Source organism: Euleptes europaea, chromosome 4 (assembly GCF_029931775.1).
Source record: "Euleptes europaea isolate rEulEur1 chromosome 4, rEulEur1.hap1, whole genome shotgun sequence".
Taxonomy (NCBI): Eukaryota; Metazoa; Chordata; class Lepidosauria; order Squamata; family Sphaerodactylidae; genus Euleptes; species Euleptes europaea.
This window is the reverse complement of record NC_079315.1, coordinates 43,974,761-43,991,242: the sequence shown is the minus strand read 5'-3', so window position 1 is coordinate 43,991,242 and position 16,482 is coordinate 43,974,761. Positions and strand designations below refer to the sequence as shown.

Sequence of the window (16,482 nt, the reverse complement as noted above, 5' to 3'; positions counted from 1 at the left end):
TGGCTCCACCCCAAAAACCTCCCACCGGTGGTGAAGAGGGACCTGGCAACCCTAGTAAAAACAGATGAACACCACCAGAACCAGGGAGGCAGGCCAAGAACCATTATTGGGGTATGCCAAACAAAACAAAAAAGCCTTCACCCTTATTTCCTTTCCTTTTATCCCTTAGAAGCTCCTTGATCAATTGATCTTGAGCAGCATATATCTAGTGTTGGAGGGATATAAGGACTGAAACAAATCTTGCCACTGACAATGTAGCCTTGGGGTCCCTATCACTTAGTAAAAAAGGCATTATGTCAGTCACAGAGGCATTGGATTTGTATATTAAAAGGGGGGAAATATAGTGCGATCGAAGTTCCTCGTAAAAGCGGCAATCCAAAAGGGCATGGGCTAATGAGTCAATAGAGCCAGAAGAGCAAGGACAGATCCTGTCTGAGTATGGTATATTCAGAATTCTGCCCTGCATTACCATAGAAGGGTTAGCATTCAATCTAACCAAGCAAAAAGCTCTACAGAGACGAGAAGTTGTTAGATAATATGTATAGGCAGGCAGACCACGTGGAGGGGGTATTCCGAAGAACTGGGATGAACAGATACGACGAGCACGAAACTCCTAAAAAGCCAACATCTTAACATTCACATTTTACAACTAAGTGGACTCACCTAGAGTGTACAGTTTACAAATTTTTGAGATGTGAGTAGTAAGCTTTAGTTCATGTCTGTCCTCCTCAATGTGCATAGACTCTAATATCGTCATGAGGCCAGATTTGTAGGCCCTGTTTATACTGGGGTTCTGTTACAAAGACAGATCATGTGTGTGTGCGTGTATGTGTGTATACATACACACAAACATGTATAAGCTCTACATCTAGGGTTGCCAGGTCCCTCTTCACCACTGGCGGGACGTTTTTATGGCAGAGCCTGAGGAAGGTGGGGTTTGGGGAGGGGAGGGTCTTCTATGCCATAGAGTCCAATTGCCAAAGCGGCCCTTTTCTCCAGGTAAACTGATCTCTATCCACTGGAGATCAGTTGTAATAGCAGGAGATCTTCAGCTAGTATCTGGAGGCTGGCAACCCTATCTACATCACAGCTATGCTTCTTGCTTACATTTCAAATATTGACTCCAAACAGCCTTTCTCTGGCTGCTTGGCCGACAGCATGAACAAACTACTTCTGTACTATGTAAAAGGGAAGCATGGAATTGAAGTTTAAGAAGATGCCTTCCTGGGGCGGGGAATTTTTAGTCAAATCAACTCTTCTTCAGTTGGAGCTGGCCTTACACTTATAGCTCCTTGACAGTAAGGAGAATGGACAAGTGATGCTGTTGTTAAGAGTTTCCAAATGAGGAAAGGAATATGCAGAATAAAAAACAGAGGGCCACTAAGACAGCAGATCTTGGAGGAGGTAAATCAGTTTTCAAATGCAATTACGGCATGCTACCAACACACTTGTCAGGAGTCTTCAGCTGAGACAAGATGGATGGAGATTTCCAGAGCAGAGCCAAGAAATGCCAGTTGTGTCTCATCTGAGCATGGGACATTTGGCCACTACCTTCTCATTCTCCTTTTCCATAGAAGCTCCACTGATAGGGAATAAACTCCCCCTGGAGATCCGTAGGGCTTATAAGTAGGGTTGCCAAACTCCAAGTGCGGCTTGCAGATCTCCCAATATTCCCAATGCTCTCCAGAATACAGAGATCAGTTCCCAAGGAGAAAATGGCTGCGTGGGAGGGTAGACTCTATGGCATTATATTCTCCTAAGGTCCCTCCCCTCCCCAGGCATCACCCCTCAAATCTCCAGGTTTTCCTACCCAGAGCTGACAACCTTACTCATAAGATCTTTCTGTTTCAGAAGGCATTTCTTGTGAAACGTTTATGTAGCTCTATGTGCTTGTGTCTTTGAGCTGATGCCTGTTTGTATCTGTTGATCTGACAGAGTTTACATAATGCTTTTTAAAGGATACATTAATTGCCTTGGGCTCTAAATGTTTTTAAACAAATACATATAAGAAATATACTTCAGTAAAATAGCAGAATATGTACTTTAATTCTGTTAATTGTGAAGTATATAATTACTGTTAAATGACAGATAGGAAAATGATATTGACATAAGATAAAATGATGCTTTGGGAAACAGGTATGTACAGAGCTAATCTGGATTCCACCTTCCCTCCCCAGTAAGCCTATGATTATGGGTTTATAATACACTTCAGCATGAGAATGAGGCATTCCAGCATATCGTGAGGGAGGTTCTTTAAATTTACAAAATGAATTTTTCAAAATTATCTACTTCTCTTCTTTTGTTGTTCCTCTGTTGAGTATTAGCAATGTATATGAAAACTTCATTAAGTTAAATTACTCCTAAAGGCTTACCCAATGGCACTCAGGTATGGAAAACATGGGATAAGGGACTACGTTTTCTCATTAAGATTCTGGGTAATATTACTGAAGCAACTGCTAAGAGTTCTGTGAAGCTTGGAAACAAAGCAAAAAAATGCTTGTTGATGCCTGCTGGTGCTATTTTGCTGTGATCTGATTAGCACCTGTTTGCCAGAACTAATCCTACTTCAAAGCAACCATGCACTTTCCCTACTATCATTAGACCACGTCATATGCTGTCTATTGCAGATCCCTCGAATTTAAGCCTGTGTTTGAAACAATCAGTACTCATTAAAAGGATATTTAATTTTGCAAATTAAACCACATCAGCATGGAAACAGAAGTTTGACAGTGATACTGCTAAACAGCTCTGTAATAGGCAGTGTATTATACAGAGGAAGAAATGTGCATCTACACTATTCATTTATGTTGTTTAACAGAACCAACTCTGTTGTTTGGCAAAACAGGTAATTGTCCATAGCACCATATCGGTAGGAGGTGTAAGAGATAGCCGCGATGTCTGATGTTATTTTCATTTTTATTTATAGCGTGCCCTCTATGAAGATAACACAAAGTACAAACAAAATAGATCTATGAGTCAAGAAGCTGACAGAGACTGTTTTAAATATTTAACTAGAGTTGCAATTCCCAGGACAATACCTCAGTGTGTATGTATTATCAACAGGGAATAGTGCTAGGTGTCATGGGTAAGGAAAATACTGCTTTAGAGGGTATTCATAGTCAGAATCAGAACATCTGAACAGCAAGAGGAGATCCATGGAGTAGGGGCTGTGACAGGCAGTGCAACTGAAGAGTGCAACTCTGAAGTCAAAGGCCAAAAACGCATGGTCCCTTAACCCACTTTATTCCTCGTTTCAGCCAGGATCAAGTTGCCCCGGGCTGGGGGGAAAATGTATGCATTGCCTTGAAATGCAAGGACGAAACTGTGTCAATCGATCCATGTAAACAGAAAGTGTGGGAGACATGAAGTTCCTGTTTAGTTTGGCACACACCCCACGCCCCCGGTGATTGGTCATTTCAAATTGACCTATGAGGGCCTTCCCTATCCTGGGAAATGACCAATCACAGGGGGTGGGGTTTTTGCAAGCTAAACAGGAACTGTGCACGTCTCCCACACTTTCTGTTTACATGGATGGATTTGCACACAGTTTCATTCCTGCTTTTCAAGGTAATGCTTACAGTTTCCCCCCAGCCCGGGTCAACTTGATCCTGGTTGAAACGGGGAATAAAGTGGGTTAAGGGACAATGCGTTTTTGGCCAATGTATGTCACTTTGCTTAGGACTGCATCAAGGAAGAATGATTAAGCTGTTAATAGGCAACTCTTTTAGGCCCTGCAAGGACCAATCATATATGCCCTAACTAGAAACTTAATTTGCTTAGATAGTCTGTGAATAAAACAATTCACCTACAGCTTTATTACTATTGCCTAACAGAACTGTTCATTTTAATTTTTTTAGCTGTACTGTGTTAAAAGCTTTTTTGGCACCCATGAAAATGACATTCACAGATTTTACGTCAATTCCTTCAGTCATGTCTTTCAAATTTATACATGAAAAGCTTATTTGAGAGATGGTTATGATTACTTTTTATAATCTAACATCAACACAGTTTGCTCTGTTCTGAAAAAAGGAAATATGGAGGAGGACTTCATAAAAAGAAATATATTCCAGTTACTAAAGACTTGGAATGAGGGAATGGGTTTTGGTAACAATGAGGCTTTGATGATCAAAGCATGACAACATATTGTCGAAGGCTTTCACCGTCAGAGTTCATCAGTTCTTGTAGGTTATCCGGGCTGTGTGACCGTGGTCTTGGCATTTTCTTTCCTGACATTTCGCTGTTACTCCTCTGAAGATGCCTGCCACAGCTGCTGGCGAAACGTCAGGAAAGAAAATACCAAGACCACGGTCACACAGCCCGGATAACCTACAAGAACTTATGACAACATAATTTTGAACATTTGTGGAGGAAAAGTAAGGGAAAAGGAAAAAGGAAAAAGGAAGAGAGAGAAAGAAAGCTAGATTTAAATCTAGAGCAAAGAGTGGCATAAAGTGAGAAGTTTCAGCTGCCTAGATGTCAAAGGGGATTGTGCACAGGGTTGCCAACTCTGGGTTGGGAAATTCCTGGAGATTTTGGAGGTAGGGCCTTAATAGGGGTATAATGCAACTGAGTCCACTCTCCCCAAAGAAACTGTTCTTTGTAATCTTGAGGGCTGTTGTAACTCTGGGAGGTCTCCAGGTTCTCCTAGAGGTTGGCAACCCTAACATACATTCAATAAAAGGTTGTTTCTGATACTTGTTAAGATGCCTCACTAAATAATCTCAAATTTCATATAACTAAAATTAGAATAAATGAAAATCACTTGAAGAGTAGAATATGTGAATGTGCAATTGGAAACAACTTGTATAAAGAAAACATGCATAAAACCAGCACTAGATCACACACAGACTATAGGTGAGATCCAACATACTGAACAGGTAATCTTCATGCACACACGGGAATACCTGAAATTCCCTGTGTGACGGATACAGGGTTAAACTGAGCGACTTGGTAACTGTCAGCCAATGCCAGCAAGCAGTGGATGGAGTCTGGAAAACTGACAGGCTTCTTTTTGGAGGGAGAAAAGATATCTTGAGTCTTTGGCTCTGAGCTCCTGAACTGTGTGGTGGTGTGGAGAGACTCTGAGAACACTTGTTCAAATACTACCTAGCTCAGGGGTGTCAAACATAAGGCCCGCAGGCTGGATGTGGCCCCTTGAGAGCTCTTATCTGGCCCGTGAACCAGCTGAGGCAGCCACCCCCCTACTCTCAATTTGGGCTGGTGATGCATGGCCCGGCCAGGCCTGACCAAGTGACATTTATGTCATATCCGGCCCTCGTAACAATTGATTTTGACACCCCTGACCTAGCTTGTTTAGAACCAAACCTGAGTAGTGACAAGGGGAACTTTGTGGCAGTGTGTGATAGCCCTTTCTTCAGTCACTTGGTGGGAGGTGGCTTCTGAAACAGGGAGACTCCTAACTCAGTGTTTTGGGGAAGAGTTGTTTGTTTCCACAGGAGGTGGGTGAATCTTAGGAGTGAGAAAGGTTGTGGATGAAACTCCACTCACTGATATTTTGTGTGTGCTAGGTTAGTTTGAGTCCACACTAAGTGTTTTGAGTATAAGAATATTTTGAACAACATCTAAGTATATTACTGAGTATTCTGAAGTAACTGAACTGAGAACTAAGAACTGTGCCTGAAACTATCTAAGATTTTGAACTGCCTGTAACCATTTAAGCTTTGTTCTTCTCTTGAAGAATAACCAATAATCTAAAAACCTTTCTGTAAATAATAAACATCTTTTTATTCATACTTTTACATTCAGCTTCAGCCTCTAAGCCTTTCTATTTCTACTGGGGGGAAGGAAAGGAAAACTCTCCTCACAAAAGCAAGGGTGACTGTCTGTGGGGTAGAAAGAGTATTAAATCCTCCTCTCAGCTACTGGTAACAGGGAGACGTTTCTGAGGGTCCATAAAGGTGGGGAAAGTAGAACAGAAACTCCTTCCGTGCTCCCTCACACCCTGAAACCCCAAAAGTTATTCCAGAAAGCTGTAAGACTGTGTATGCATACTACAAAAGAAGTGTAGAGAGAACCTGGGTACACACCTGGGTACTCCTCATGTGTGGATTCTGTACCTCATGGCCTCACGGTCAGGATCCAAGGAGCTACTTAAGCCTATACAAGGAGTTTGTACTATGACAGTAGAATTTTTTTTTTTAATGAACAGTTAACCACATCCTCCTTGTGACTTTATACAAATTGCTTTTGAAACTACTCTTGGTTTTAGAGGCAGGTCACCATAAAGCATTAAGGGGGGGGGGGGAACAATTCTAAAGTTCTCTTGTGCTCAATAACTACTTTCATAGTTGTCTGGATCTGGGTGCATGATTACAACCATTACATATTTTGATAACTAGAACTGTGAGACAACTAGATATAATGCCTTTCGGTGCAATTCTAAGGGGGGGGGGTAGTTAAGAAACACCTGGGGACGGCGCTGCCGTGCTGCCTCCTGAACAGCTTGCAGCAGTGCAGTAGGAATAATAAAATAATTCCCCCCCCTAAGCCCTGTAAAACTGCTCCACAGAGTTTCACAGGGCTGTACCATGATTTTTGCAGGTGTAAATTTGCACCTGCAAAAAGGGGTGTTCCCGGGGCGAAAGGGCTTAGGGAGCAGACTAAAGTCAGTCCTGTCCCTGGGAATTCCCCCTATGGTGCTACTGCGAGTCTTTGCAGCAGAGATATGTTGCCACCACAGCTGCTCGGGCGCTCAAGCATGGTGCTGCTGTGCTGCTTCCCGGCACTGGCATAAATAGCCCTGTGCCAGTGATAGTGCAAGTTTAGCTGGTGCAAGTGTCACTAACACCGGTGCAGAGGTCATTCGCCCACCCCCCTTTGTGAGGTGCACTGCCCATATTGTTATGCTGCAGTATTTGGAATCCTAATGCTGAACTGATTGAGTATAACATTTTCAAAATACTGATTATGGAGGGTTTCTTTTTTTTTTAAAGCAAAGCTTTCACTTACCTGCAGTGAACAACCATTGGTCCAGCATCAGGAGGATTACAGGTTTTGACTCGTCGTAAGAATGCTAGGAATGGTGTAGGGTGTTCTGGAACTCCATGGTCAGGCCAGGCAGTGAACTGGAACTGCCTTACTTCTCTTTTCTCACTTGACCCATTCTACAAGATAACAACCTTGGCTGAAATGACTGCTTAATGCCATGAGAGTGAAAAGACAACAGAAGGACACTTCATCATGAAACTTATGCAACATTCTATCTGACAGAAACAACACAAACAACTTTATGACAAGATGCTGCAATAAATTGTCTTGCCATGCAAGCCATATCTATCATTCATCTTGATTTTCTGTCCACTTTCAATAGATAGTTGTTTTTGATTAATTACAGCAATTACATTAGCAAAGATGGTGCTGGACAGCACACACTCAACACTGGCAGTTGGTATGCCTGCTAGCCACTACTGGGATCAGCAACTTGTGTATACCCAAAATGCTTTAAAAAAAAGTTGTAGTTTGCTTAGGCAAAGGAGAACAGAAGGAAAATGTTCAAATGTCTAAAAGGCTAATGTAAGAAAGAGGATTAGAATATTTTAGAAGAAAGAACATGAAACAATGTATAGAATATACAATAAGACTGATTTAGCTTACATGTCAGGAAATTAAAGATTGTTGAAAATAACAAAGATCCCTCTGAAAATTACTGCTGACAGAAGGAGTTCTGTCAGTGAACCCTGACTTCCTTGCTTCTCCCCTCCCACTGCAGCCCAAATACTCCTAGAAATGCTGCTCCTGACAGATGGGAGACCCCCTAAGAACAGCTTGAGGGGGAAGACGGAGGACTGAATCAGGAGGGGAGAATCAATGAAAAGTACCCCACCGCTTGCAGAAATGTTAGGCAGGATCCAACCCAAGGAATTTGGTGGAACTTTGAGAGGAAACAGGGTATCTGTCAAAAAATATTTAGTTTTAGGGAATGTTGCTATTGCCATCAGATAAACTATACGTCTGTAGAAAATCTTGTCAGTTGAATGCATCTATCAGTGCATTCCTGAGAGGAATGCCTGCACTGGACTTTGGAGGCAACTTGGCTATGCTGCCTCCTCCTGGCGTCAAAAATCCTAAAAGGTGGCGTAGCTTGCTAAAAATAAAAAGGGGTGTTCCCGGGCCAAAAGGGCTTTGGAGGCCGCCTAAAGGCGGGAATGCCATAACACCCCAGGAATGCCTTCCAGGATGCTGTCGCGGCCTTTGATGGCATTCAGAAGGCCCTGTCGGCATCCTGGGTCAGCGTCAGGGCCTTCCCGCTGGCATTCAGGCCACTAACATTGGCGTTAGTGGCCCGGACGCCAGTGCGGGGGCCCCAGACACCGTTGCGGTGCCTTCCTGACCTCCTAAGGGCTTTCACCCTTAGAACTCATAAATGTGCTATAAGTGATGGAACAATGAGAGCTCCTCCTTCCCTTTTAAACTGAGATAATATAATACATGTTTGTGATACAGCTAACATTTCATTCCAGAACTTCCTTAGAAATGTTGTGTTTCTATAAAACATCTCCCACAGTCTCATTAATCCCTCCCCCCTCAAATCCTGCAGGGGAGTACCTTATAAAGTGCAAATGTTCTAACGCAGTATGTTGCTAATTCCACGGTGTCCAGCAAAGTCACCTGGATCAGTCCATATGTTTCTGTTCCTCTGCTAGGCCAGTACTGATCACACTTGACCTGAAACAAACATCTGAAGTATTAATATGTTCACTTTAAAAGCCACAAGTCCCACAATTAAAAGTTGTGAATGAATGTAAACAGGCGGAAATGAATGCTACCAAGCTGAGATAGATATCACATCAGCATTCACTCTGGCTGCTATGAAAATGATCCAGGAAGCAGGGGATGGTATTCTAGGGAAACACCATATGTTCTCCTAAAAATGAACCTTGAGTTTATTTGGAGGTTCTAGCAGAGGAGCACAACTGTCATACGGACTTTGACTGAAATACAGTACATTCCTTCTATGTAGGATGGTTGTCCTCTTCCACTTAGTGCACAGATTAAGGGGGGGACACACATGGAATGGTGAGGAAGGAAGGGGACACTTGACTAGCCAGCCAGATCAGCTGGATTAACCCTAGCAATCAATGGGGTGACAGATGTCACAGCCAGATTGCAATACTTTTTACCAACCTATCTACGTACTTGTTAGGGAAACATGGTTTAAATAACTTCCTCAGTGCTCAGCATGCCTACTGAGACAATGAGCCAGGACACTGCAGGTTTTATTGGCTAAATCTTAAAGCACACCAAGACACTTAGTAAAGCTTTAGGATTATTCTTGGAATTCAGCAGACCAGATGGTATACATCAGCACACCTATGTGATATATGTAGCTAGAAAACAAGATTAATGAAACTATCTCTGCTTATAAAAGAGGCTTCTTCACTATCCTTCACTTTCCTTGCCTATGTATTGCAGTTTGGTATGTCCCAAATGAACACATTCAGGAATATTCAAGGGGCCAGAAAAAGAAGGTTTTCAAAGTAGGACAGAATTGATCTTCCACTTGTATTTAGTTCCAGATTTGAACAAAAGATGCATATGCCCCTCTTTTTTGCTGTTGAAAGGGAAAAGGAGCCAGCACAAAAGAGAGCAAGAGAAGAAAACAACCTCTAAAATAATAACCAAGATTGTTGTTAGGACAGCCAGTAGTGGTGGCTGTTGTCTCCTTGTAGGGTTGTAGACCAAGGAAGAGCCAGAAAACAGTGCTGCAAGAACTTGTGCTTGTAGTGGCTACCTGATCCAATTGCTTCTCTTTGTTCATAGAGGAATCAATTAATGCAATACCTCATTAATAATCTGCACTGGTTCTAAGAGTTGCAAAACACATTGGTCTGCTAGAACATTATAATGTTAGATTCAACTCTTGTGCTTTGCCCATTCACATTTATTCGGCAGTGCGGCAAAACATATTAGATTAAACTCTAATCCCCAAATCACTGGCTTCTGGGTTAAGCAATTTGAAAGCTACAGTTTTACTGCAAATAGAACAGGACTGCAAGGAGAGATTGGATTGCTTTGGCAGAGAATATTTTAAATGAACTATGTCACAACCTATGAAGAGTATTATAGAAAAATATAATTTTCTTCTTAGTACTCTGTTATGAAACATATGATGGTATTACATTAATGGGTCTTTAAAAAACATGACTTGATAGGAAGTGTTCATACATCAGATTTTAAAGGACATTTCATCTGGTGAAATTTCCATTTCAAAATATTACTTGCTTTAGCAAGCAAAATGAATCTGTACACAGACAGATAAATAATACAAGCATATGCTTATCATTTCCACAGCTAAAAAAAAATACATTTTGTTGAAAGTATCATCTAGTGTATAATGTGACAGGCTACACAATCCCTAAGAAGAGATAAAGTTTACAAACACCTTAAATCATTTTAATCTAAAACGGATGATATACTGAAATTTCTATGCTTCACAAAGAATTTACGTTCAAAGGGATCCAAAGATTACTTTACATACACCAAATGATGTCCTGTGGATTTTTGAACTCTCTGAATGGTAGCTACCCATGACGTGTTTGTTTACAAAAATTTATATCCTGCCTTTTTGCCCTGATCAGGATCACTAAGGCAGCTTTTAGATTAAATACATACATAATGAAACACATCTTAAAAGCCATTAAAACCAAACAAAAACACAGCATTAAAACACGTAAAACCAAGCTAAAATACACATGGTGGGAAAGTGCTGTCAAGTTGCAGCCGACCTGTGGTGACCCTATAAGGGTTTCAAAGCAAGATACATTTATCATTTCCTGACTCAAAGTAACAACCCTGGACTGGCTTAGTGGTCTCCAATCCAAAGTACGAACCAGTCCAACCCTGCTTAGCTTCTGAGATCTGATGAGATCAGTCTAGTCTGGGCTGTCCAGGTCAAGACAAAAAAATACACGTTTGTGTAAAGTGCCATCAAGTTGCAACTGACTTATGACAACCCAGTAGATGGGCATGTGGGTAGGTAGAGAGGCACAAGTGGCAGTCAGAGGAAAAGAGGGAGGCTCCTGGGCATTCCTTTACCAGGGTCGTCAAAACCTGGGACCATCCCTGCATTGAATGCAGGAAGTCCCAGGTTCAGTACTAGCATTTCCACAGTCTCAAGCAGCAGGTGTTGTTATCAGACATTTCTCTGCTTGCTAGAGCAGTCAATACTGAGCCAGAGAAACCAATGATCTTACATGGTATAAGGCAGCTTAATATGTTGAATACAAAGGCTAAAATACTATAGTACTATAGTACTCAAAGTAGATGTTTCAGTGATATAGCCCAAGGGTTGTCGGTTTTGTAGTAATAACAAGGAAACAACACTGTGAAATACACTGGAAGATACGAAGCCAGGGGTGGGTGGGTGAGGAAAGTATTTGTCAATCTTAGTAATCCAAACTTCTCAAGGTATCCAGGGAAGGGATAAGGCCATGGAGGACAGATGAAATTTCACTCATCCTCTGAGCACCCACTATAAATGTTGAATCAAGAGTAAAAAAAACCCCAAAAAACAACAACTCTCAGCACAGAAGGTAATGAAATGGTCAAGAATTGTATCAGGAGTGGTTAGAAAGGAAGACAGTGCACTAGGAGATCATCAGTTCAGAACGTATGGCACCTCTGATGAACTTGTAATAAGCACAAAATACAAAGAACCCAAGCAACACAAGGGGAAAGAAATGGGGATAGAAGACTTGACGCCAGCAAGAAAAACAAACATATACTAAAGTTACACCAGTCCACTGATAACTAGAAGTGTGAAGAACTCCACAAAAGTGACAACTTGACAGAAGGATGCTTGAAAGTGTGACTGTATTTTGTAATCATTAAAAAAATAGCTGATATAAGCAGTTATAGATTCAGTACCTCAGTATTTGAGAAATGACATGATTACCGCTATCTGAAAATTTTGGTACTAGTGATACTATTTCAGGAATCTGTTTCGGTTATTTTTTTTCAGATTACGGAATATTTGGGATCAGTGAATAGTAGATGTGGTGCTACCATCCCTTGAAAACAATAAAAGTTTAGAGGGTGTTTAAAGGGCTGTGGCAGCATTTATTTATTTATTTATTTATTAGACTTATAACCTGCCCTCCGCAGCAAGCCGGCTCAGGGCGGGTAACATCATTAAAACACATCAAAACACAATCCTCAATAAAATCAACAATAAAACTCTAAAATCCTAAACACAATGGCACACAAACTCTAAACAAACCGTAGGCACCATACGGTGGGAACTCTTCAAACTATGTTATTCCCACTCAAGGAAGGGAAGTGTGGGGAGGCCAGTAAAGATGGTGTAAGATGATATAAGCTGATATAGGTGGCTGTCCTCAGTTGTAGGCTTGGTGGGAAAGCTCTGTCTTACAGGCCCTGTGGAAAGTTTTCAGTTCCCGCAGGGCTCTGATGTTACTAGGCAGAGCATTCCACCAGGCCGGTGCCAGGACTGAAAAAGCCCTGGTTCTTGTCGAGGACAGCCGCATGCTCTTAGGGCCAGGGACCACCAGTAAATTCTCATCGGACGATCTTAATGTTCTTCAGGGGGTATACCAGGAGAGGCGGTCCCGAAGATATGAGGGTCCCAGACCATGTAAGGCTTTAAAGGTCAAAACCAGCACCTTGAACCTGATCCGATACTCCAGTTGGGGCCCATGCAGATGGTAAAGCACTGGCTTTATATGTTCCCTGGGCGAGGATCCCATCAGGAGTCTCGCCACCGCATTCTGAACCAGCTGGAGCTGTCGGGTCAGTCTCAAGGGCAGCCCTTTGTAGAGCGAGTTACAGTAACTTAGCCTAGAGGTGACCGCCGCATGGATCACCGTGGCTAGGTCAGGACGGGAGAAGTAAGGAACCAGCTGCTGGGCCCCGCGGAGATGGAAAAAAGCCGCATTGACCATAGCTGTGACCTGGGACTCCGTAGATAAGGAGGCATCCAGGATCACACCCTGACTCCTGACAGCAGGTGCAGATATTAGTTGCACACCGTCAAGAGCCGGAAGCCGGAACCCCAACCCCAAACCGCCCCGGCCGAGCCACAGGACCTCCGTCTTTGCTGGATTCAACTTCAGCTGACTTTGCTTCAACCATCCAGTCACGGCCTCCAAGCACCCAGCCAGTGTGTCTGGGGTGGAGTCCGGATGGCCGTCCATCAGTAGATAAATCTGGGTGTCATCAGCATACTGATGACACCCCAGCCCGAAACTCAAAACCAGCTGGGCAAGGGGACTCATGCAGATATTAAACAACATGGGGGAAAGAATCGCCCCTTGCAGAACCCCACACACCAAAGGGTGCCACTGCAAAACTTCCTCCCCAAGTGCCACCCTTTATCCCTGAACTTGTAGGAAGGAGCAGAACCATTGACAGATTATGTCCCGAATCTCAATGTCGGCGAGGTGGTGATCTAAAAGATCTGGACATTGAATTTCAAACCCTTGATAGCCTTGTCAAAAAAAATTGCTCCCCTTTGAATTTTGAAATCCCCCTAACTACCAGTCGACTGTCTCCTTATTTGTCTGCCCTACATACCCCACAAATGCGTAGAGCATTTGCACTTGCTAGGAGCAATGCTCTCCCTTCAGCTGTTACTTTTGGACAATATAACCAAACCAGTCATTTGGCGAGGCTATGTCCCTGCAACTCAAATTCAATTGAGTAGGTTTCCCATATCCTTCTTTATTGTCCTTAGTTTGATGTTATTCGTCACAATCTACTCGATCCTATTTTAACTAATATGTCAGGACACTCGGAGGCCCTGAAAGTTTATTGTCTTCTCAATGACTTGTCAATCGACATTACTGAACTTAAAAAAACAGCTACTTTTTCAGTTATCAAAAACAGACTGGATAAGGTTAATGATTGATGGTGTCCAATATTCCTTGTTTTCCTGTAGCTACTCATCATTTGTATGGATCACTTATTGTATGCCAATAAAGGTCTGAATTGAATTGAATTGATCTAAAAGATCATGATCGTCCGTGTCGAAGGCTGCTGATAAATCAAGAAGAATCAAGAGCCCCGACCCACCTTGAGCCAGCCTTCTACGGAGATTGTCTACAAGGGCGACCAGAGCCATCTCCGTCCCATGGCCAGGGCGGAAGCTGGACTGGAATGGGTCTAAGACTGATGCATCATCCAAGAACCGCTGTAGCTGCTTGGCAACTGCTCTCTCAACTACCTTACCCAGGTACGATAAATTAGACACTGGGCAGTAGTTGGTAAGTTCTTTCAGATCTAAATATTGTTTCTTTAAGAGCTGTCTTACTACTGCCTCCTTGAGTTCCCCTGGGAAGGTCCCTGAACTTAGGGTCCTATTGATGATTTCACCCAGGGATGCCTGTACCACATCAAGACTGGCCTTAACCAGCCACGATGGGCACAGGCCAAGGAGGCAAGTAGTAGGCCTTACAGCCAACAGGGTCCTGTCCACATCGGCTTCCGAAAGCAGGCTGAAGTGGTCCAAAAGACGGGCAAGGGGCCTCTAGTTCCCTTACTGAATCCAAATTGAAAGGAAGGTCATGGCTGAGCAAAAAGACTTTATCCACAAAGTAGCTCGCGAATGCCTCACAGCTATGGGCCGAATTTGTACCTACATTTGAATGTTCATCAAAAGGCGTTAAAGACCGAATCACTCTAAACAATTGTGCCGGGTGAGAGCTAGTGGACACGATTTCAGCTGCATAGAACTTTTTCTTAGCAGCCTTCGTCGCCATCTCATAGGCTTTCATAAATGTCCTATAAGATGCTCTTGCAGCTTCGTCGCGAATTCACCGCCATACTTGCTCTAGCCGTCTAAGCTCCCGCTTCATACTACTAAGCTCCTCTGTATACCAAGGGGCTCGGTTTCGGCGGGAGCGAAGAGGGCGTCGGGGTGCAATTTCATCGCTGGGGGTGGAAACCGGACATGCCAGTCCTCCATAAGTGCATCGAGGGAATCGCCAGAGGTGGTAGGATCATGCAGAGCCCTCTGGAATCCAATCGGATACATGAATCTCCGCGGATGAGCATAAATCTGCTCACCGCCCAAACAGGGTGGAAGCAGTAGGTCAATCTGAGCCTTCAGGACATAATGATCTGACCATGGAACCTCCTCACTGGGCATCAGATCCAAGCCTATCCCAGACCCGAAGATCAAGTCCAGTGTATGGCCTCCTTGATGTGTAGAACCCGAAACAAATTGGGAGAGCCCCAGTGCTGCCATGGATGAAACTAGGTCTGGGATATGCGAAAAAGAAAAGATGTGGCGTCAGCATGGATGTTGAAGTCACCCAGGACTAATAGCCTTGGGAACCTCAAGGCCCAGCCTGCCACTACCTCTAGCAAGCCCGACAGGGTATCCACTGATGTGTTGGGTAGCCGATACACCAGCCAGATAGCCAAGCTCTCCTCGGCCAACACATTCAATACTGGGAATTTCCGGATCGGGAAGGGTCCTGAAGGAGAAAGCCTCCAAGACCAACACAGCCACTCCTCCCCCCCGGCCCATCGTCCAAGACTGATGAAGGACCAAGAAACCTGGGCGACAACCACACCCTCCCGCACCCAGGTCTTGGTCACACAAGCCCAGGTTCATACCCTGCACAACAAAATAGTCACACAGGGTGGCTGTCTTATTATTAATGGACCTGGCATTGCACAACAACAGTGTCAGGGATGGGTATTTTCTACCACCTCTACCATTGTTTCTCGGGATGGGACACAGGTTGGAAGGAACCCGAGCATATCCATATCTCCGGTTCCTTCCCTTATAACAACTGCTCCCACCACCATACCTCCCAGCCCCCCCACTGCCGGATAACTGGGATCCCCAGCCCCAGCCTGGCCTCCCTAGATTGCATGCGATCCACCTGCATCAGGCACTGCCATTCAGTGGCCCGGCCTTGGAAAGCTTTCTCTTTCCCTCCTTCCTCACCACTCCTGCTGCCTCTACTGCTTGCAAGGGTGATCTGGAGCCTGCAGCTAAGCTAAGCTGTCTGTCACAGTGGGGCTCCTGCTGGTTCTCCTCCTTCCCCCGCCATCTGATAAGCTCCACAAAATTGAAACATTCCAAAAATTTTGGAAGATTTTTTTTTTTTTGCAATCTTGAATTTGGGTTATTTTGGGTATTTCTGAGCCAAAATGAAACAGCATATTTCAGGTGACACTTCAGGTTGGAAATATCCAAATGCACCTAAGGCTGCCTTGACAAAGAATATCCTCCTTCCACTCTTTGGCAATTTAGCAGCTTATAGGGTTGCTGAGATTTAGTGAAGCATTACTGTGCTAATTCACATCCGGTTCAATTTTAGTGGAGCCACCCCATTATTTGATGTGTTCTATAGTGGAGCACCACTAATTACGTTTGTTGGTTACCAGGTTCAGGAAGCACCTTATTGTTAGATACTGACTGGATGTTTTGGAGCATTACTGGACTAATTCAGGGGCTGTCTAGTTTTTCAGGAAGCACCATACTGTTTGCAT

General features: G+C 43.5%; 1 protein-coding gene across 11 annotated transcripts in view; it reads right to left on the bottom strand.

Moving 5' to 3' along the window:
- LOC130477124 (receptor-type tyrosine-protein phosphatase delta) overlaps positions 1 to 16,482 on the bottom strand; it is a 619,168-nt gene that overhangs the window by 50,820 nt on the left and 551,866 nt on the right. For all 11 annotated transcript variants that reach the window (XM_056849115.1, XM_056849116.1, XM_056849118.1 and 8 more), the window contains 2 exons: positions 8,566 to 8,685; positions 6,970 to 7,124 (listed from right to left, as the gene is read on the bottom strand). In XM_056849115.1, coding sequence (XP_056705093.1) covers positions 6,970 to 7,124; positions 8,566 to 8,685 — 275 coding nt within the window. The remainder of the gene's footprint in view (positions 1 to 6,969; positions 7,125 to 8,565; positions 8,686 to 16,482) is intronic.